This window comes from Pavona decussata, unplaced genomic scaffold, assembly GCF_977016875.1.
Source record: "Pavona decussata unplaced genomic scaffold, jaPavDecu1.1 SCAFFOLD_92, whole genome shotgun sequence".
Classification (NCBI taxonomy): domain Eukaryota; kingdom Metazoa; phylum Cnidaria; class Anthozoa; order Scleractinia; family Agariciidae; genus Pavona; species Pavona decussata.
The window spans coordinates 4,989,438-5,012,958 of NW_028145509.1; the positions used below are offsets into that span (position 1 = coordinate 4,989,438).

The 23,521-nt window shown below is 38.6% G+C and overlaps 1 protein-coding gene and 2 long non-coding RNA genes across 3 annotated transcripts; all 3 read right to left on the reverse strand.

Annotated features, from left to right (window-relative positions):
• Positions 1-10,214: 10,214 nt before the first annotated feature.
• On the reverse strand, positions 10,215-13,413 carry LOC146474032 (uncharacterized). The gene is made up of 3 exons (XR_014866270.1): positions 13,297-13,413; positions 11,597-11,657; positions 10,215-10,531 (listed from the first exon to the last, which is right to left on the reverse strand). It is a non-coding gene; the product is annotated as an uncharacterized LOC146474032 (long non-coding RNA).
• Positions 13,414-16,610: 3,197 nt separating this feature from the next.
• LOC146474033 (uncharacterized) lies at positions 16,611-23,309 on the reverse strand. Its single transcript, XM_085117698.1, has 7 exons — positions 23,279-23,309; positions 22,062-22,267; positions 21,188-21,344; positions 19,552-19,612; positions 18,500-18,692; positions 17,835-18,017; positions 16,611-17,545 (listed from the first exon to the last, which is right to left on the reverse strand). The coding sequence occupies exons 1-7, from the start codon at positions 23,307-23,309 to the stop codon at positions 17,423-17,425; spliced, it is 954 nt and encodes a 317-aa protein (XP_084973824.1). The 3' UTR covers positions 16,611-17,422.
• On the reverse strand, positions 19,849-21,175 carry LOC146474034 (uncharacterized). Its single transcript, XR_014866273.1, has 2 exons — positions 20,983-21,175; positions 19,849-20,268 (listed from the first exon to the last, which is right to left on the reverse strand). It is a non-coding gene; the product is annotated as an uncharacterized LOC146474034 (long non-coding RNA).
• Positions 23,310-23,521: the final 212 nt, after the last annotated feature.

Genomic DNA, 23,521 nt, shown 5'->3' on the forward strand with positions numbered 1-23,521 from the left:
AATGAAAAAGAGATATATTTTCAGGTGACGTTTTCGTTGCTGTTGCCGTCTTCGTTGCTTAAGTTCCCTATTTTACTAAGTTCACGGCAAAACAGAATGTATTGAATAAATTATTAAGATGGCAAAGTGAAAGACTCTTGTCATGAATATTTCACATGCTGTCGGAATGAGTCAAGGTTCGTGCATAATCTCGTACGCAGATGGTAAGCACGTGCTGTGTGCCACGTTGTACTTTTACACACACAAAAAATGTTATTTAAACAAACAGAAGAACTTTAGTAAGTCTTTAAGCAGTTAACTCGGTAACGGGTTACGTCATGGTCGCACGACTTGTTTGCTTACAGCGATTCTGGTAAATATTGGTTATATTTTGAGTCAGAATAAACTTGTGCTGATCCGCGAAGCCTTTTGGACTTTTCTCTGCTGTCGTCGAGTTCCAGTTAGCTAGATGATATGTACCGTAGTTGTAACGGGCTTCGAAGATCCCGCACAAACTGGGAGATGTTCTAGCTTGAGCTCCGTTTGTTGTTATTGTACATGTTTTTTTAGTCGCCGAGTTTCGTTAACGTTTCATTTTACAGTTGAGATAAGCGAGCAAGAAAATCTACCGTTTGCATAAGCCAACCCAAGGGCTGGGGCTGACTGTCATGGCGGTTAGTACGTTTCTTTAACTGTCCAACAAACTATGGCGTTTTCGTGACATGGAGGATTTTTACTTGTACTGGTTTAGTATTGAATGACTTCCTATTGACTCGTGGAAGCTGTTTTCACAACAAATTAAGTTCTTTGGACCAAAGAATGCCTAAAAAGCAAGAAAAGAAACGTGCACGTGGATCAAGTTCGTCCCCTGAAGATGAAGTAACAGACACAATGATCCTGGGAAAGCTGTCCAGCATCCACGCAGACATTAAAGCATCAAAGGACGAACTGAAAAGTGAAATCCAGGCAGTCAAATTAGAATTAAGCGAAGTAACGAAGTCGCTGAACGCCGTGTGGGAAGAAGTACAATCACTTAAACAGAAGAACAAAGATTTACAAGACCAGTGCGACACCACTACCAGAGAAAATAGCAAACTAAATGAAGAGATTAGCGCTCTTAAAAATCGTCTTATTAAGATGGAAGATTACTCCAGGCGAGAAAATCTTCGTTTCTATAACATTCCTGAAAATCCTGGAGAGAGCAGTGTGGAGTGTTCGAGTAAAATAATAGATGTTCTATCTGAACTCGGCGCCGACCCAGAAAATATCATGTTCCATGCAATACATCGAACGGGAAATCCAAGTAATACAGCTTCTTCGAACAGTGCTGTGAGCAACGAAGCTTCGACAGAGTCAAGAGAATGGGCATCACGACCTGCACGTCCACGACCAATTTTAGTTCGTTTCGTCTCAAGAATGGATAGCGATTGGGTTTGGGAAAACAAAAAGAAACTTGTGGACAGTTCTCGCTTCTCATCTGTATTCATTGACAAAGATCTCTCCGCGGAATCAGCAAGGCAACGTGGGAAGCTCCGCGCCGCATATAGGAAAGCCAAGGAACTGAACATCGGTAAAGTTTTCATAAAAGGTAAAAATATATCAGTCAATAGTACTGTCTACTCAGTAGACAACCTGCCGGACTATCTTTTGCCACGGCAACATGACAGTGATTAGCTAACATCCAAGCTTACCTAAATCTTATTAGTCTTAGCATTATTAGCTTATGGTTTTTCTTTTCAAATAATTTAAATTTCGCTAGTCAGTTGATAAATTATTTATTTACGTACGGATCACTATCTATATATACATATATATACTTAAATATTTTTGTTTTTCCGGTCAGTTTTTGTCTTTGCTTGTGTAGACTTTGCGAAAATTTACATAAAACTACTTCACCAGGCCAAAATGCATTAATTTGCACGCCATAGTTTGCATTTTCACTCAAACAATAGTCCGTAGCCCTCAAAGTCGCACTAAAGGTGTGAATCTTGTGAACCTTTTTAACAACTTTAACAACTTCGGCCTTCAGATCTATGTTTCTTATTTTTTTCGACCTTTTCATACTTGTCTGAATGAATGGTTGTTTGTTCTATTCCCAGAAGTGAATAGTTTTACATTCTTTTTCGTCTCCTGTCACGTACTGTTTCTAGCTACTGGGTCTCGCATTAACCTAACAATATTTTGTATGCAACCAATTTTTTCACATAGTAATGGTGATGCATTTTTTTTTTCGTAACTCACATATGTAAGCTAATGCAGAGGCTCGATTTTGTAGTTTTTTCGTTTAACTTCTTTTGTTATCTTAATATTTTTTTTTCGTCTCTTCTTTTCTTTTTCTCTATTACTAAGTTGTCTTTTTTTTTTTCTCTTTTAATTTAACAGAAAAGTACTTTGTAAAATTCAGATACTGTATAAGTGTAAGTAATTTATATAAGTGTAAGCAACCTAAGTGTATTAGTGTATTTGCGTATTTAAATAAAGCGTGTTAAATAAAAAAAAAAAAAAAAAAAAAAAAATAAGCCAACCCAAACCAAAATATTTACTCTGGCCTATCACAACAGGTGCAAACAGCGCAATGAACCAATCAGGATTCAAAGCAAGCACATGTAACCGGCACCAAATGCAAGCGCGGGTAAACACGTGCGAGCAAGGCATGTTTGGTTTTGGTTTGACATCTTATTGGTTGAGAAAGTGGCATCAGTTTTATCAACCAATCATAGAGCGTAGTAATGCAAAACCAAAGCAAAAACAGAATTACTTTCGACACTCAATAGCGCTTTGCACTATTACTAAAAATAGATTCTATCACTGGGATCCCTCGTTAGACAAAATGTATGTGCTAGGGCAGGAATAGATTTCATTTTTCGAGAAACGCTTTTTTTGACATCGGTTAGCAATAATCGAAAACTAAAATAAATTAAGTATTCAAAATGTCTAGAACTATTGTGTTAGGATTTATAGAAAGCCCACTATGAATTTGCAAAGCTCAAGATGTATGAAATCGAATTTATGCGCTTGACGGCATGAAGCCTAAAACAACCGGGTGGCCGAAGTTCGAACCAATTTTATGAACGGAAATATTTCTTACGCATCTCAATTCTTATTTCTCTAAATAGAACAATTCTTTACCTTTATTTTCGTGCGCGAATCATGATTTTAGGACAGCAAGCAAGAGGTATGATTTTTTAAAGATTTCGCCTGGGAGATCTCATGTTGCTCGAATTACGCAACAAATGAATAGTGCTTCCGGCGTCCATTCACGCGCACTCGAATTGCCGACAAGAAAACAATCTAATGGGTTGAATATTCTATTAGTTGGATAAATAAACTTTATAAAGATGATGTTCTTATTTTCATATGAGTAGTATGTCGAGAGATATGAGTTTTCAAAGGTTCGGTTACAAGTTGAAGGCACTTGCATATTTCAGCAAGAGCTGAACTCGCAGAAAACTCGCCTGCATTGTTTTTTTAGGAAAAGAAAAGTTTCAATCTACACCGCTTAGCAATTATCGAAAATTTCAATAAATAAAGTGTTCAAAAAGCATAAAACTATCGTTTTGGGATTCATGGAAATCGAATTATGAATTTTCAAAGATCAACATGCATGCAATGAAATTATGCGCGTGGCGGCGAAATGTGAAAAGGTACGACCTGATGTGCTAAGTTGGAACCAATTTCTTGAATAGAAATGTTTCTTGTGCATCGCCATTCTTAATTCCTCTGAATAGTACACGTACACTTCCTTACCTTTATTTTCGTGAAAGAATCATGATTTTGCGACAATCCCAGCTAGAGATATGACTTTTTAAAGATTCAGTTGCAATGCGAGATCTCAAACAAATAGTGCTTCACGCGCAACTATATAATCTAGTGAGTCTTCGGCAATAAATATTCCATTAGTGCGTTAAATGAGCTTTATAAACATAATTTTCTTATTTTTATACGATTAATATGTAGAGAGAAATGATTTTTCAGAGATTCGGTTACAAGTTGACGACAAAAGCATATTTTCACAAGAACGCTCGCATCGAACTCGCTACCCTTTTTCGAAGAAAATATTCCTTTCAATTTAGGTAACTCCACCATCAAATGCTCGTGGATACACTGCCTATGGCTGCTGACAACTGAATGTGAGTTGACAACAAGTCAAGCTTGTTTTTTGTTTTTCGTTAATTTCTTTTCGGTTGTCAGCTTGTGACTTTCGATATACAGATCTCAGCAAATCCTCATAGACGAGTTTCTTCCACCCTACATCCTCATTTGTCAAGTAATACTCTTTCTTTCTGCGTTCTTCCTTCTTCCTCTTCCTTTCTTTTTTTCCATCATGTTAAGGTACGCAAAGTGATACATGTATTTCACTACCACGTCTTCGGATCTACCGCATGCTTGAATGCTTGAAATTTCACCTGCAGTTTGGCAGATAAATGTGTGGCTATTCCTCTTAAAAATAGAATTACCCACCCCCCATGTGTAGCTAAAAGCTGCAAGACCTACCCCTTACCAAGGGCTCAAAAACTGATGACCCACCCCATCTATGCCCACCCAACCCTAGACTTTTTGACCAGTTCTAATTTTAAACTCGGACTACCCTCAGGGCATCCCGCATAATTTTACTTAAAGGTAGCGATAGTGCGTGCTAAATAGCAACCTCTTGCTGACCTTATAGTTGTCTAGTACGTGCTCCAAGAAACGCTTGCTGACTCTGCAGCTCTTGTAGTTTATTTTTTTAAGAAATTTCAATTTAGGATACTTTAAAAAATAGCCTTGCCAACAATAGCATCTTGAGTAAGAACTATATTTTGTAATTTACTTTCGCTAAGGTACTTAAAACACTTAAAATACTTAAAAGTATTATACACTTCTTTGTACTTCTTTATGTCGAATAGGTTTACGAATCATATGTAAACTAAGTAGTTAGTTTGATGTGCACCGTTTCCCGAATACATATCCTCTTATTTTCGCATACCAATTCATGGTTTGTATCTGTCTCAAAAGAGTGACTGCTCTTTCCCGCGAGTAAGTTGCCCATTTGAGTCTTAATTTCCTCCGTTTGACAGTTGTCCCCAAGTGCCCGACTACTGTAAAGTTCGTAGTTGTTTAAAATTGCAAAAACCGTCCGTCACAATTTACAGTGTGGGCTATTTATTGTGTACCAGTCTCGTCAACGAAAGTACAAAAGAAACTTTCAAAGAATGTAATTGGTATAATCATCCTTCCAAACAATTGTTTGATGAAGTAAAGGTACTGAAAATTAAAATAATATATCATCCATTCTTTTTAAATGAGTCAACTACCAATCCCTTTAAAGGAATCTTTTCAGAGCTAACGAAGAAATCCAAATAGAGAACCAGAAAACAGAAATACAGGTGACAAAAAGCATGCCCGATTACGAAGGTTAATGCATAGCTTTTTCGAAACGACAAAATTAATTAAATCCGGAAAGGGAAAAAGTACATTGTCTATAAATTAAGAAAATGCTCTTCGCCGTTTATATGGAAGATTATTTCATCCGACGAAAGCAAAACGTATATTGTATTGTACGTCATGTTATTATTCGAAATTAGTCGAGCATAAGTGTTTCTTTTTGTGTGTGTGTAATAAGTAAGCAGTAAAACTAATATTAAAATTGGACAAAGTGGGTACGAGACATGACCAGTAGTAGAACATGTACGTCTGAAATCGACAGTCCGGTGGCCACTAATTCAGACAACGAACTATACGGTCAGATCTATTTCTGCCAATCATAGTTGAATCTTTTTGAATTGGACACAACAGCACGTACAGTGATTATAAGCCCTGGGTTATATCCGGGAAGAGGGAGGGGGTGCTTACAAGCGGAATAAAAAAAAAAACAACAACAACAACAAAACATACGTATTTTATTTCACTAAAAAATCCAAATTCGAAACTCTAACTTTAACTGTAACCGTAACATTAATAACAAAACAAGACTTTCCACATTACAATCGTCTTGTTGGTCATCGTCAATGCCATCGTCTGAGTGATCTGTCTCAAGGCGAAACCCCGCATCTTCTTCATACATTAAACGCGTTCTTTAGCTGTATTTGACGCAGGTAATAAAAAAAAATCAGAACAGTAAACGTTCCTGTCAGATTTCTTTTTGCAACATGATTAAATAGTAGTCTGCGAACACTCCACACCCATTGTAAATAGATTACTTTCATGGTCCTGTGATTCCCATTGATACTCACCTTGTTCAAGGAAGAAATTGTTTTTTGTTTGTTTGTTTGTTTGTTTGTTTTTTTCATTAGTCCTGGCCTAGAGCCATTTGTTCGAGTTACTGTTTTTTAAACATTGATGCAACACCTTATAATTACAAGTGCTGATGAGTAGTTCTTCCCCTCAAATCCTCAAGATAAAGAACAACAACAACAACAATCGGTCGATCCATTGCTGTACACGTGCAATTAGGTGGGAAGATCAAGGGCTTCTTAGGTAAAAGGCAAATAGCATGTTCATTGTAATACAGTAAAGCTAGAGCGAATTTATGGATAAAAACAAATACTCAATTAAACCCGTCAAAAATATATTTTATTGTATTTATCGCCGTATTTATTTATTTATTTATTTTTTATTTTTATTTGCACCATCTAGAGCATGGTATCAATGAAACGCAAAAGCTAGAACAGATTATTTGGAAGCCCTTTTGTAAGCGTACTAAAAAGTCTTGGTCCAACCTATGAGGCTGTAATCACACATAAATCAAGAACATGAAAATTAACATGAACCTGTTTTGTTTCTTACAAGAACGTCATATAAATTGCAAACAACAACAAAGTAAGCTTACGAGAAGCTACTACTATTGTTGAGCTTCTTTCAGGATCCTCCGATGTTGGGCATTTGGACTCTACTGGAGGTTGGGAGTTGGTTATCTTTGGTTTCGACAACGTTGTGAATGGTGGCTCACGTCCTTGCTGTAATAAGAAAGGAAAACCATTAAGGAAAGCTTTTCTTGTGGAATGGTACCTTCATTATCCCCAGTATGCAGGAACCAGCAAGTTAGATCCAGTCTTAAAGAAGTCAAACCATGGTGAGTTCTTGAAAATCTCAGATAGGGTATTGACAGGGCCAAAACTCTCAACTTCGGGAAAATATTTGCCTAGTTGAGAACATTTAATGTCGACAAAGGAAGGGACTTGACTGACCAGAGAATATTCAGGCCTAAAAGGGGCTATTAGTCTATGACAAAGTGGATGGTTGGTTATTGGCGTTACTACACCACACACCCATGCTGAAATTGTATTATAATCACACTATATTTACAAAAGGAAAAGATTGTTACAAAAGATTCACAAAAGATTGCGGAGAGCTCAAAAAGCTAAGGGTCAGTTGCACGCAGAAAAAAATCTGCAGGTAATCTTCTCTCTTTGTTTTTCCCTCCCCATATAAAATGGGGAGTCCCTTCGTTCTGGCACACCCCTGTAGACACCAATTTCCGTTCGGAAAGTCAACTACAGCCCCTAATGAAAAACTTTCGTCCATGCACGGAGGCTTATTGTAATCTAGAAGTACTAGAAATTGCCCTTAAAGGCCCACTTTCATCCACTAGGCTTTGCGGCCGTTCGTTATTGTTTACAAGCCCTTCTATTGTTTAGTCTTGCGATCTGATTGGTTTACCAGAATATTTCCGCTGGAATGAAAGTCCTGGCATATTCAAAATAAATCAGACCAGGCAAATTGGACTGGTTGATTTCGTTTCAGTCGCTCCGATTTATTTTAATCTCTGCACTTATAAGAAAAACTGTACTCTCCAAAGCACTCCAGTTCTTTGTCCTCCTTTGTATAAAATACTTGGCGAACGAAAGTCGAGGGTTTGGTTCGTTTTTCTGCATTCGTTCCTTCGAGCGACACGGCGGAACAGCCGAACTGTTACAGCCTGCAGCCCCCAACGTTTAATAATTTTTGTCCGAAGATTTTGATTCTATTGTTGTATAAGATAAACAGTAATCTTTGAAGTTGACATGGAAAGAAATTAACAGTGCTGGACTCAATGTTAGCTCAGTTAATATCGCTTTCAAAATTATAACGCGCTGCGCCGATCCGGTCTATCGTGTCTCTCTCTCTCTCTCTTAGTCCTTTGAGCCCCCAGTGGGGTATAGGGCCGCGCAATGGTACAAGGTGACTCAGTGGGGTTAACAAGTGCCATCAATGTTCTCCTCAAAAATGCTGAGAAATGCCTACCGTCAATCCAGAGGCTCTGCCATTGAAGTCGCATGTCACACGTCCCCGTCATCGTAGCCCCCGGGAATGCTTCGGTAGCCGAGTGACAGCGGCGAGAGGAGAGTGTCCGGCGCCTCAAAATAACCGGAACCCGTGTGCTAAGGGAAGGAAGACCCGTACAGAAAACCACTGGCCCTCCAGGTTGGGGGTTGGGCGTGGAGCCAACAACTCCACCCCGTAAAAAAAATACCTAGTTACGGAAACCGCAATTATCCGGTCTATCGTGCTATCATGAAATTATTTCTTTCTTTGATGATATAGCAATGATGCTACGAATGAATCTGCAGCTTACCAAGCAAATGAGTATTTTAAAATATTTGCCTGTGCTAAAATAGTAAAAAACGAAGGAACGCCACCTAGAAAACTATACAGTTTATTACGTCTCTTCGCAACTCTGTTTACAGGAATCGGGAGAATAAAATCGAATGGAGCTAATAAAACCACAGGCGTCCCAAGCTCACGTTTAGAGAAAGCGAAAAATTAATTATCTATTTATTCATATATGCGTCACGGCTGTGTGAGTTGAAACGTGACCTTTCATCTTACGCGGTGTTAGGCTACATGAGAACCGTTGAGAATTTGCTGGAACTTCAAAAGCACTTGAATGCTTGTCTCAGAAAGGTCGTTAAATTGAACGTTTCTTCAAATTTGAAATGTCCGGCTGTGTCCGATCTACTTCGCTTTTTCATTCAACTCGGGCCGTTCGCAATGAGATGGGCGTGTCATGTGATCATTAAATTTCGCGCGCTTTGGTTGGAAGTTGCCTCAACATCCGGTCGTTTTAATTTAAAAGAAATTTAAACTTAAAATAAAATTCTTTGAACTTTAACATCAATATCCAAATGGGGAGAATTTAATAAAACAATTATTCCATTCGCGCTACCGTCGGTTGCATCTAAGCGTGGACACGAGACAAAATGACATGTTTAGTTCTAATAGGGTGCCAGACATGACGTGTTTGTCGTCAAGCATTTGAAGTTTGACAGTTTTAAGCAAACTGTCAGGCCAGATCAGCCTTGCTCCCAATGTGTGGCTTCATAGCTCAGTTGGTAGAGCATCGCACCGGTAACGCGGAGGTCACGGGTTTGAACCCGTTGAAGCCTGAATTTTTTTCAGGCTTCTAATTTCCAATTGCATAAATTGGAAAATTCACTGCGATGGTTACTTCTCACTTTCATCTACATCCGCAGTTCATATATGAATCATTTCATATAATTTACATCATTTCACTCCTTTCACGAGAAAATGGGAACCCACAATTGACCTTGCTCCCAATGTGTGGCTGAATTTTTTCAGGCTCTCTAATTTCCAATTGCATAAATTGGAAAATTCACTGCGATGATCACTTCTCGCTTTCAAAGAATAGTTTGTTGAGCAAATAGAAATCAAGTCAACAACAGCCGCCTACTCTAAACTTCGAATGTTTGGCCCCAAAAACATGTCATGTTTGCACCCATGCAACTAGAAGATGTTTTCCCTCCCGTATACACTTTTAGATGCAACCGACGGTATTTAATTTCTATTTCTTCACTTCTATATTACGAATTCACAAAATTATACCGGCTCCCATCGGTGGAGTAAGAGATAGTTTTGGGATAGGCCCTGACTGGTCCCCAGTCGTCTTTAATCTCGTACGGTCGAGGAGACTAGGACGGCAACGCAACGCAACGAAGGGAACGACGGGAAGGAGGAAGAGTGAGAGCTCCCCCCTTGTTCCTCCTTCACATTTTCCCCTGCTTGCATCTCTCTTGAGCTTCTCTCTTTAACTATGAAAGTTGACTGGCGACGATAGGACTAAAAAACACTTTTATGCGCATGCATAGACAGGTTTCATATAGACCAGTGAGCTTTCGTTTAATTTTCTGAAAAATTTACTCATCTAGGGTATAACTGATCTTATTAAACACAAAAATTATCCAGCAAACTTGAAAAAGAGTCGGAGCATACATAATTTACTATCAGTAATACACAGTTTGAAAAAAAACATATAAATGTTTTTGATAAAAATTTGATATGGCAAAGTGAAATATATTTAAAAGAATAGATTTACAAAATTAAAATAATTTGACATGACAAAAAGGCTTACTTGATATTTTGTCATATTCGGACTAGCAAAACTGCCTCAAAATCATTAAGAAACTAACATTTATCAGTTGCCAAGTTTGAGAATAATGCAAGTCAGGTTAACCATCCTGTGGATTTCCATAACCGGTCATGGTGCGGGAACGGTGCTCCATCAATTCTATCTTTTCCAGCATTAAGAAAGCAGCAGGCAAAATTTCTGTGACTCTGGATGCACGTAGCAGTGGATCTGACAAAAGATAAACAAAATTATTTATACATAGTTAGATTTAAAGCAAGATGTTTGTGGGCACTGTAATCAAAGGTATATTTTAAACAAAGTGAACATAAACCTCTTGAAAATCCAAACTGGCAGAGAGGCTTACTAACTAAGGTCTCTTCACGGATACTCTTCTAAACAAACTGGCCTTACTTATGACCGTCTTGACAAAAGCCCGTTTGAACTCTTATACAAACTCTATCAGTAATTTCACATCCGTCTAAAGATGCTCATTCCAGTGAACGGCGGCGGACATTTTCGAGAGGAAAAATGCGAGCTTTTCTTCTGTTATTAAGCTCCTGCGGTGTTTACAGCTCAGGTATACCACAACCACTTCCTCTTTTTCCATGGGGACGAAAACCCACAAATTTAAGAGGATCTCTTTTGAAATTGGTAGAGGAGGTTGTCACATGTTTTGGGCGATGTCGTCACGTAGGTACCACAGCAAGCAATCCTTCTAGAAACGTAACTGATCAAGGTGACTACGGAACTTTTCTAAGCTCACTCGACGTAATTTTCAATTCTCACGAGTTTCTTCCGGTGCGATTGACGTCAGGACGCCATCGTCGCTGTTTGTATCATCTATTAAATTCTACACTGAGTGTCCTCGCACAGCAGCTTATCAAGCAAATAAAACTGATGCGGAGGGTGTGTTCCTTTCGGCGAATCACCCAACAGATTTTTGATCCAACATTCACTAGACTTCAGGGTCGAATGGAACGTAAAATCCGAGAAAGGATTTGTAATCTCGAGGGAAATAATGTACTTTCTTCTTCTTGATGAAGTATGTCATGATACAACGATGATGGTGTCTTCGCTTTAATCGCACAAAGTCAAACTGGAGGAAAGACGAAAAAATTATATGGCATGCGTTGCCACAGCACAGCATGGAACCTTCAGCAGTCCCTTCCGTATGTCAAAACGATCCGTTGAGTTCCTGGAATTAAGGATTGCTGGCTGGGGTACCTGCCTTATGACAAAAGTGATCGACAACAAACAATTCATGAAATTAACCTCAGATTCTGGAGGTTTTACCTTTGCCCTCAGTCTTATTTGGATTTTCTTCGAATTCCTCCAGTTGGGGTCTGTTTCCTTCCTAGAGCACAAAGCGAACAAAGAAAAATAATTGTTAGGAAGGGTTTTAGCAACGTTAACTGTTGCGAGAAAACTGATCTTTTAAATCGATATTTTATGACCGAGAAAACTTTCAGTTTATGGTCCTGGTCCTGTATATATGCACACTTGCACTTTGTACATCGTCTTCTTCAATAGTTTGAATTTCTTACGTTGTAAAAAGAATATTTTACTATCTACCTACTTAGAAATCAAGCCAAGTCAGCGTAACTTTTCTTTGCCAAGATACTAAAGAGTGAGCGTTTGCTTTGTCTCACAATACAACGATCAACAGAGTCAACATTTCCTCGTGCCAGTATGTGTCATAGATTGCTGATATAGTTCCTTTCAAGGGGAGTTTACTTACTGACTGCAAATCTTATATTAAATTTTACTAGACCCCACTGAATATCAGCTTCCGAAACTAATTTTAATTCTTTCATGATGAAGACGTTTGTCCTGATCTTCGACATCCGCGACCAAAGCTTGGACTTTTTTTCCCGTCTCCAAAAATTGTACGCATAAATAATGTATACTCCTTTTTTTATAATTATAAAAACGCCTAATTTCGGGGCTGAGGTTGAACGTTTTTTTGTGTGTGTATGTGTGTGTTTGGCAATTTGAGCCTGAAAAGTTGTCAAGATGTTCTTAATGTGATAGTATTTCAATAACTGTATGCGCTATGCGACCGTGACCAAGACCTGGCACCTATCATTTGGGTTAATTGGACTGTATAGACTTAAGTTTTACATGTATTATTTATCCGTATTACTGTTCATTTTTAAAATATTTGGTCAAAATAAAAATGTTCTTAACTGACACGCAGCCCGGGTAGCGTTCCTAGTATGTTCTTAAATTTTAGTTAATCTCAGCCTCAACGTTCATATTGTAAACGTTCTTATAAAAAAAAAAAAAAAAAAAAAAAAGAGTATTCAACAACGTGCACATAAAGCTTTTAAAACTAGCTGAACCCTCAAAAGGGTTCGATAACAAGCGTCATTTCTAAGTTCACGGCGAAACAGAATGTATTGAATAAATTATTTAGACGGCAAAGGAAAAACTCTTGTCATGAATATTTCACATGCTGTCGGAATGAGTCCAGTCATGGTGAGCACGTGCTGTGTGCCACGTTGTACTTTTACACAGAAATGTTATACAAACAAACAGAAGAACTAAGTCTATAAGCAGTTAACTCGGTAACGGCTTACACAATGGTCGCATAACTTGTTTACTTACAACGATTCTGGTAAATATTGGTTATAATTTGAGTCAGAATAAACTTGTGCTGGTCCGCAAAGCCTTTTGGACTTTTCTCTTCTGTCGTCGAGTTCCAGTTAGCTAGATCACATGTACCGTAGTTGTAACGGGCTTCGATCCCGCGCAAACTGTTATTTGTCCTTCGTTGTTATTGTACATGTTTTTTTAGTTGCCGAGTTTCGTTAACGTTTCATTTTACAGTTGAGATATGCGAGCAAGAAAATCTACCGTTTCCAGAAGCCTCAATTGAAATAGCAATCACACAAGCAATATGGAATAAATCAATGTGAAATAGCGAGAGGTGAACGAAAGTTTCCTCTTGTATTTTTTCGCGAGACTGTAAGGCTGTGAAATCAATGACCTACCTCGCCTGCTGCAGCCATTTCGCGCAAACCGATAACTTGGGTATGATAAGAGACGATGTTCCAAGGACTCTTAGGATCTTGATGTGCACTCTTTCGACGAGCAAGGGTTAGAATGAAAGTTTGTCAGCAACATGTCGAAACAGCGCAATGAAGAATCAGAATGCAAAAAAAGTACGTGTTAAGCCTGGTTTACACGTACGACGCAAGCATAAGCATAAGCACAAGCATAGTCACAAGAAACCTACGTGTAATTAAACCGGTGCAACGCAAGCATAAGGGCCTTGTGCTTGCGCTTGTGTTTATGATTGCGTCGGTCCGGTTTACACGTACGACGCAACGACGCAAGCATAAGTACAAGGGAATGGAACCATTTTCATTCTCTTGTGCTTGTGCTTGTGCTTGCGTCGTTGCGTCGTGCTTGTAAATATCGGGACGACGCAAGCATAAGCACAAGCGCAAGGAAAGGAAACTGAAACACAGTAACAAGTTGTCAGCGTACATTCAAGTTACTCATGCGTTGCCACTTTCCGCCACTTTCCGCGCGATTGCCCAAACTTTTTATGCTTCTGCGCTTGCGTACGGTATGTCACCTTATGCTTATACTTATCGCGCGTGTAAACATCCTTGCGCTTATGCTTGTGCTTATGCTTATGCTTGCGTCGCAGGTGTAAACCAGGCTTAACCCGCGCCAAGCGCGGTAAAACACGTGCTAGCAAGGCACGATTGGTTTTGGTTTTACATCTTATTGGTTGAGAAAGTGGCGTGAGTTTTATCAACCAATCACAGAGCGTAGTAATGCAAAACCAAAGCAAAAACGCAATAACTTTCGACACTAAATGCCGCTTTGCAATATTACTAAAAATAGATTCTGTCACTAAGACCCCCCGCATAGACTCAGGGAAACCCTTCGATCCGCCATCAGGCGAAATGTACTGCTAGGGCAGTACTAAAGAAACGAAAACGCTTTCATTTTTCGAGAAATGCTACTATCGACATCGATTAGTAATTATTGAAAACTACAATAAATGAAGTATTCAAAATGTTTAAAACTACCGTCTTAGGATTTATAGAAAGCCAACTATGAATTTTCAAAGTTGAAGATGTATGAAATCAAATTTCAAGATCATGCAATCAAATTATGCACGTGAAGGCGAAATGTGAAAACACGACCTGATGTGCGAAGTTGGAACCGATTTTGTGAATAGAATTCGAAATGTTTCTTGTGCATCGCCATTGTTAATTTCTCTGACTAGTACACGTACTCTTTCTTGCCTTTGTTTTCGTGCAAGAATCATGATTTTTCGACAATCCTAGCCAGAGATATGATTTTTTAAAGATTCATTTGCAATGAATGCTTCACGCGCGACTATATAATCTAGTGAGTCTTCGGCAATAAATATTCCATTAGTGCGTCAAATGAACTTTATAAGCATAGTTTTCTTATTTTATGCGAATAATATGTAGAGAGAGATGATTTTTCAAAGATTTGGTTACAATATGACGACTTAAGCATATTTTTTCACAAGAGCGCTATCTATGCAGTCTTTAACACGTTCCACAAGCTCGTCGCGTTTACCGCTTAATTTCAATCCTCTACACTTTAACCACCGTTTCAGCTGCTCCACAGTATATTCCTGCGGTTCTCTTTCAAATACAGAACCAGGAACGCTATCATCGTTTGCTAGAACCGTCAAAGATCGAAGCGAACTGACCGCCATTTATAAAACTGCACTTGTTAGTCACACAGATTAGGACTTTGTTTGTCTGAGCCACGAGGGGGGTCTGAAATTTCATGACGTCATTAGTTCAAAGCGCTATTGAAAACCGCTTTACTTATGAAGTGAAATTTAGTTATTGAGTAATTAATAGAGTTAAGTTATTTTAGGTGCATGACTTAAGAACTTTTTATCGTCACGTTAATCTTATGATTCAAGGTCTAGGTTATCCTTCTCGAATGTTTAATAGTTTATAAGTGTTTTCGTCTCAGAGAGTTGATTGATTAGTTTGGTATTTTAACAACAGCTAATGAAAGTGCTTAGAGAAAGTTCTGAGTTTGTCTCGTTCTCCTGTAAGAAAGTGTCTCAGTACAGTACAGTACATTTTATTAAAATAAATTCAGGTGCATGTGTGTGCCTGTTTTTAGTTACTAGACACTTTAACACTGTCAATGGAAGCTTAAAAGAGACCTCATCGTAGTGACCTAGAGCTATAAAACGGACACCTCTCTAAATCCGGACACTTTTCTCTGTCCCTTTGGTGTCCGTATGAGAGAGGTTCGACTATAGTAGTGAAACGGCAAGGATTGCAAGCTGTCGTCACCAGTGAATCTATCCCCTTTGGCGGTTGATCACGTACCAGAGAATTAATGTCCCATTAACCAGAACCAGTCCCACAGCGTTTGTAACGTTCAAAAACTGTACCGTGCTCTTGATAAAGAGATTCTCTTCTCAGTTGTACTGGTAGTAGGACGAGCACTGAGGCCGAACTTCAGCACTGTTATATTTCTATATCACATTTCATGGGTGCATGTGGGTCACGCACTTTGAAAATACTTGAATCAGCAGCAAAGTGAAAGGACAAGGCTCCCTTTGAGATCAGGTGGCCATGGAGGTCCATCTGTGCACCAGGGACATAATTGCCTGTACAGCATTTATGCTTCTCATTCGCCACAGCTACTAATACCGACAATGTACATTGCCAGGACTGAGTTCTATTTGCTAGAACATCATTCTTATGCCATATTTTTGCCACGCAAGTACACAGTTTACACTCTTTTCTTTTTATAACAATATTGTTCTCCGGCTCAGGCTGAATATTCTTATTTTTCTACTGATGTTAGGCTGAAAATATTCTTGTGAATATTCTTAGATTGTATCGTATTTACAAAGTTTCAAAACACAAAATAATATATTTTTTTTCAAAATCTTAGCCTCGGGTATTTTCTTAAAATATTCCTACAATTTCGCAAATTTCAGCCTCGGATGAGACTCCGGTAGATGAACATACATACTAATGTCAGCATGAAAGAGACAAGGGTGAAGGACCCCCCCCCGCTAAGGCTGCCATATCAAAAACATCAGCGGCAATAAAAAGAGGCTGACGGGCCACTAATAGACCGGTAATTGCCCGTTACAAAACGCGTGACATGTCAGGGGAATCGATCCTTTCAGTCATTTCGGAAGTAAAGTATGCCTGCCAACGTGACCAAGTCTAAAAGAGACTACTCCCTAGTGGATCGTCACATGATCTGTAATGGGGCAACAAAACAACGAAGCTCTAAGATCTATTGTAAGATTGAAAACAACAAGAACAACTGATTTAATGAATAGCTACTTTATTGACATTTTTAATACACTTCCACTTTAAACCACCTTTTTTATGAAGACGTGCGTCAATGGTTCAAACAACTTAACTTGACACAAGAATCCCTAAGTTTTGAATAAGCTTATAATCCATCTAGAAAGTAGCTAACTCAACTAATATGCATTGAAGCCAGTTTCAACTGAGTTTCGACAGTAATCACGCGTTTCCTCTGGTTTTGCTTTACTACGCTCTGTGATTGGTTGAGAAAACTACTGCCAATTTGCCAACCAGTAAGAATTAAACCAAATCCAATTTTGACTTCGATTCCTCGCACGCGCTTTTCCTTGTTTGGCAGCGTTTACATGCATTTGCTTTGAATTCTAATCGGGTTCAGTGCATTCTTTACGGTTGGTTGTGATTGGCCTGAGTAATTACTTAGGTTTTGGTTTTACGACACTCAACCGAAAAGCATTCAATCAAAGATAATAAATTGAATGTACCGCTTTTGAATTTACAGCAGTTAATGGAATGAGATGGGGGAATAAGCTATTTACAGTAAAATGAATATTTCATGTCGAATAGTGTACATTCCGTTCATTAGTTTTAAGTCAGATCAAAGATTATGATTTTTAGTGACCAAACCGACAAACAATGCTGTAATATAAATATGAACCATATGCTACAATTGACTGGCTTTTCAACCTTTTTTTATAATTCTATTTAGCTGTTTGAACGCACGGAAATTGGGGACGAGTGCGAAAAAACGGGAAAAAAATCGAATTAAAGGTACAAAACTCCACGGAAATTTCGTTTTCTTATACATTTACAGAGAAGTATCCCAGACGTCAATTCGGTACCACACATCCTCCAGGAGTTCTCGAACTTGTGACGCGTCTGGTCGAACATCCGGGTCTTGTTCGAAACATAAATGCATAACTTCTTGAATCTTGACAATGAAAGCAAGAAAAACAACAAATTAATAACAATAATAATAATAATAATAATAATAATAATAATAATAATAATAATAACAATAATAATAATGATGATGATGATGATGTTGATGATGATAATGATGATGATGGTGATGATGATGATGGTGATGATGATGATGTTATTCGTAAATAGTATGAATGTTCGGCTTGTTCCGGATGCCCCTCCACTGATGTGTTGACGTAATATATATATTATCAGTTCGAACCGGGAGCTACTTGGGAGCGACAACTGATTCATACCTCTACGAAGTCTTCAGAGTTGCGGCAATTCTTTATCAACTCAGACAACACGAAACCAAACTGAAGAATGTTTTTCCCCAAGATATCCTTCACCGAGTGGCTATTTTCGTTACATTCAGGAAAATCCTGAGAGATACGCTGAGCCGAGCCGAAACCTCCCAAGACAGCTGCTATTGGAGGTATCTGCATGACACAAATGGAAAATAAATACGCTTTATTAGTCCGTATTATGTCCAAATAAATGTCCTTTGATCTCGAAAAGTGATTATGAGAATAGGTTATAGTGCTTCAAAGGGGGGGGGGGGGGGGGGGGGGGCATTCATCATCTACAAACAAGTATTTCACAGTCCAAAAAGTCCAAACGGGCAGACCAGTTGACTTTATCACAAGTGTGGCCGAGTAATTGAATCCGGAACTACCCCTGAAACAACTAGCTAGGGGTAACAATGCGATCTAATTCTGGCGTTTCTCGATTTCAAGCCCAGCACCTTCATCACCGTCAGAGTCAAGTCGAAGTTTGAAGATCCTGGGAAATAATCTGCATCAATTGCGACTGCTTTGTAGCTTTCTGTTTTAATTGCTACAGTTTTAGTTATCATTGCTACATTTATCATTAAAGAAATATTTCTTGGCACTTGGAGTTTTAGTTCTTTCTTCAACCGTACCCTTAATCCTCTTGTTATCAACACACTGGATGTTGTGATGTTGTTATGGACAACGCCTTTGTGTTCCAGGTACTGTATAGCGAAGAGCAAGTCCATGGCCACAGCAAAGAGGGCGTCAAGGCTGAGAACAACTTTCCTGTTTTTCAAATACTCGACCAGCGGCGTGCAAGAGGGGAAGTCGTAGCACAATAAACTGCGGTCAGAAGAAATGTTTTGGATAAGAAAAAAAACATTGAAATGCCTTATAACTAACAACTGGGTGTGTATGGCGCTTGACAACTGAACGGTTATGAACCGCCGAGTCGACACAGCTGCATTTTTTCGTAGAAGTTGTTCATTAAAATGAAATATGGAAAACATTCGCTCTGATACCTAGGACTGAGACTGTGGAATAATCTTCCGGAAGAAGCCAGAACTCGCCCCACATTGTGCAGCTTTTAAAAACCGCCTTCGTCAATGTGATTTTAGTTTGTTAATAGAACACGGTAACTGTTCAAACTATATTTTGTGTATGCACTATGTAAATATTTCTGATCATGTATTATGTAGTGTGTTACGTTTCTGAAAAAAATTGTCTAAGTTTAATAATGCAATAGTAAGTTATTAGTTTTTCTTCTCATCTAAATCGGGCAATACGTACGTCCGAAGATGTTGCCTTTGAGGTCCGCAACAACAAGTGATGACGTAATATAATACGACATCGCGTTATAATTGCCAAACGGCGGCCACCTTAGGTCTGCTATCTTGGATTTCTAAAGTTCTCTAAAACTTCTATAAACCGCTAAAATTGAAAGAAATGTAATCAAAACCAATAGACGAATACTCTTTAAGAAAAATCCCTTTCACAAATGTGTTGTCTAACTCACTGACTACTAACCGACCACATCAAATTGTTTCCAGATAAATGTATGAAAAAGTCACGAGGTTCATGGCGTTTGCTCCATGCCTGAGTCACTGAAGGAGAGGGCAGGGCCGTGCCCATCACGTCTCCTGCTCCCCTAAATTCACCTAGGCGAGTGGACGATATTATTAAAAAGGGGAGGTTTCCTTACAATGAACTTTTCTTGAGCCGAGGAAATCCCTTTTGATCGTAATTTAAAGCACACTCGTCCGCTAGAAAAAAGAAAAACAGAATAAAACATGGTGATTATCAACAGCTGCTGTAAACTCTGTAGCTATATTAAAGGAAGAAGGGCAACACCTCTTCAAGATTGAAATATGACTGGAGAAACAATTTTTAAATTCGTTGCATATAGAGGAGAAAGTCGAACCGAATATGCAGAAAAGTATCGACATCTAGACCACGTTATTTAACACGTAAAAAATGAGACAAACTGTCCGATTTTGTAACAGAAGTTTCTCTACGTTTGGTAACAAAAGGAATATTTGTTTCGGATAATTAATTTCTTTTTTTACTGGTTTATCTTACTAGGCTAAACTGCATAAGAGGAAGACATTCTTACAACGAAATAAAACTCTCCAATATCATTGCGTTACATCCATTTCAACAAGATTGTGTGATCTTGCCGTGTGTTACACAATATTCATCTATCTATCTTTCCTCCTGTTTAAGGCCAGCCCTGCACATGTCGTACACTCCAGACAGCACTCCCTCCCATTATTATGGATAGTTTACTTATAGACACTGCAGCAGTGTCTTCACCGTAGTTTTAGATGGTAGTGCTGGATCCATCCCACAATAAGTGGGCTCCGATAGGATGACACTGTCTGTTGGCAAGCTCTGGATGTCCATCGCAGTGACCTGCTATCTTAAGGTTACCCGGGACCTTCAGAGGTGTCTCGCGTTAAAGTGATGTAGCGCGTCCAGTTTAAACTGTAGATACCTAAACGCCTATATCAAATTAAAGCTTATAGAGCTGACTATCAAATCATACCAAGAATTTTGAAATAAAATAAATTGTCGAATTTTTCACGACCTCTAATTGCGAGCGTCCGAATCACCTTTTTAAAGCTACAAGTCAAAGTGAATTTTGTTTTTTGCTAATTTAATTTGCTCCTCAGTTTCCTCACCCAAAGCGCTAAAAAAACGTGTCTGCGTTTTGCCATATTCAATCGCAGTGAAAAGTTATGGAGCATTTTCGAAACAGGATGAAAGAAATGTGGAGTAATCGTACAAAAATCACTCTCGAATAAAAAATATTTCGAAAGAAAAAATTCGCAGACACGTTTTTGTTGTTTATATGTTAAACTAGCTACTGTCCAAACTTGAAGGCAAACGAACAAATTCCTTTTGAGTTTTAGCTCTTTGAAGTGGCTCCTCCAAGTGAAAAAAATTTATTCGAGAAAACAGCGCTAAAAATTCGGAAATTCATTTTATTTCAAAATTCTTGGTTTAGTTGGATAGCCAGCTCTATAAGCTTTAATTTGATATAAGGGTTCAGGTATCTACAGTTTAAACCGGACGCGCTACATCGCTTGGACGCGAGACACCTCTGAAGACACCTCTGAAGGTACCGGGTAACCTTAACTGGACAACGTAAACAGCATGTTCAAATAATGATTAACAGGTAAAGCAGCTTAATTTTTGATTTCAATTTACAAAGTCGTTGTGTTTTTACTTCTAATTTGCGTAACACTATTTTGACACATCATTATACAGCTCACGCCGCAAACATACATTTGCCGGCAATTATTTAGTTTAAAGGCAGACATTAACGTTACACATACATCTACAATGCCAGAAGTATTTAAGGATATTTGGATGTCCTCCTCTCGCGTTAAGCTCCCTCACGAGTTCTGCCTCCCTTCTCCAATCTTCCTCCACTCCCTTCGAAAAATGCTTTATCAGTCGTATTCCATTTCCAGACGACGCAACAACAAATGCCTAGAAAATAAAGAAATGCTGCAGTTATGAGGACCTTACTCAGGAATCTAAATAATGTAAACTTGTTCGTTTCTATTTTGTAAACAATCCAAGATTTGATTTACATAGTCTACTACAGAGTCGTGCATTAGTTTTGTTCCTAAGTTGCAAACAATTGAACACATCATTTAAGAAGTAGTGTTACAGTAATGTAAGTTCATTTATTCAGAAACCCAGAAGCGTTTTTGTATTGACAACTATTTTAAAATAATCGTCCAGTGTCGCTATGACTTGCTCCTCCAGTGAACTAAAATGGTACATAGATGGTCTGCGAGTGACTGGGTGGGAATGATTCAACCTGATTAATTTGGTCGAACTTTTGTCGACGTCTCCTATTTTCCCCCACACCTGATATAGAGCATATATAAATTTGGTCCCTTTTCAAGAATTCAGTTGATTTTATTCTCTAGGTGATTTAGAATTATGTCGTTATTATGAAATGATATTTAAAATTTAGACTATAAAATTAACTTTCGCTGGACGTCCTATAGGTTCTCTTGATACAGGATTTCGGACGGTAGGTGTAAATATAAAAAGGGAACTTCTATCATGGATATGTTTATCGTCTACAACAACTTTTATCGATCGAGTGCTGTACTGAAAAGCGTTGAAATCTGATGTTCATTTTGCTGAAATTACTGCTGTAGTTGTTCTAAATTCAAATCGCGGTTGCCCTACCACTGATGGCGAATCCTGTGCTGGAAATATCTTTGGTATTTCAATCAGCTTCAAATCCGACCGAGGTCCCCCGCATACCGATAGGTCCTCTGATGCCCTTGCTGATGTGCTTGGTATTGGCGATGGGCTTACACTTGTTGGCAGAGTCGCCTGCGAACTACCGGGGACAACAATGTTTCCTCGAAGTGGGGTGCCTTTTGTTGTTGCTAAAATTAAACAAAATTAAAAGTTCATAGATATTTTTTTTAAATGTTCAAAATGACGTTACTTCTCGGGAGTGAAAGCAATTCTAACAGCAGTTAATGGGTTAACTAATTGATTGAATTTGTGCCTAAGGGAAGGGGGTGGGGTGGCTTACTACCTTATAAGCTAACATAGCTTTGTGTTGCACCAATGGATGTCGTTTGTTTTCGCTGTGTAGAATGTGCGAACAAATACGTTCAAGTCAAAATAATTAAGAGTTCCAATTTGGAATTTTGACGAGCATCCCTTGCCGTGAACTTTTTCTTGGAGTTATGAGGGAACTTTTTTGCCAACATATTAAATAGTTAGTAATCGCCAGAACACTGGCTAAAGCTTAGCAGAACAAGCGGAAGGGTGTATGCAGTTAAAAGATATACCACCAGTAAGATGAATATGCCTGGAACTAGGAAAAATTCACACAGAGTTAAAGAACAGATTCAGCTGCCTATCATTAGAGGATGGAGAGAAAGGAAGCGCAATTTTCCCTGTAGATATCACATTGAAGCCGTGGTCCAAGTTAGATGACTTGGGCTTTACAGATGACACCGCATTTATCCAGCAGAAAGCTAGAAACATCAGCACCTTTTTTTATTGCTCTGTGTCAGTCTTGACAGATTATGTATAAACATACATGGAGGAATTAATACAGCTCATAACATTAAAAGCCATTAAATTCTTTTTGCATCTTCTCTCATGGTTGTATAGTCTAATACTTGATTTACACTAATGAGAGCAAGATGAACATGTCTATGTGCTGTCACTCACTGTTGTGTTTGAACTGGGTTAAAGATTAATTCTGAGAAGACAGAACTCTTTAGGTTGAATACACTCGACACCGAGAAAGTGCATGCACATGTAGATGGTCAAGACATTGAGGAGGTTGAAAATTTGTGTCCTTGGATGAAACTTCAGAAAGACAGGCAATGCGCAAGACGGACATTAAGAAAGGCTTGGAAGGGTTGGCCAACACAAACCAAACTGGGAAAGTTCTGGAAGAACAGCCATTTTTCCATCAAGATGAACATTTTCAAGTTCAATGTCATTTGATGCCTTGTTATACTAGTTGTTAACCGTGAAGAAGGATGAGAAGAAACTGGACATCTTCTAACACAAGAGCCTAAGACGGATATTGAAGATTTAATGGCCAGTACTAGTTACAAACCAGAAGATAAAGAGAAGAACAATAAGCAACCAAATGCAAGAGGAAGGTTGATATT

What these genes read in the sequence shown, in the direction of transcription:
- LOC146474033 (XM_085117698.1), bottom strand. Translation starts at nt 23,309, where the DNA reads ATGGCTGTTCTTCCAGAACTTTCCCAGTTTG. An exon ending in CACAGGATTCGCCATCAGTG is followed by an intron (nt 21,345 to 22,061) that starts GTAGGGCAACCG and finishes TTTATTTTCTAG; the next exon opens with GCATTTGTTGTTGCGTCGTC. An exon ending in ATACTTCTGGCATTGTAGAT is followed by an intron (nt 19,613 to 21,187) that starts GTATGTGTAACG and finishes TCTTTTTTCTAG; the next exon opens with CGGACGAGTGTGCTTTAAAT.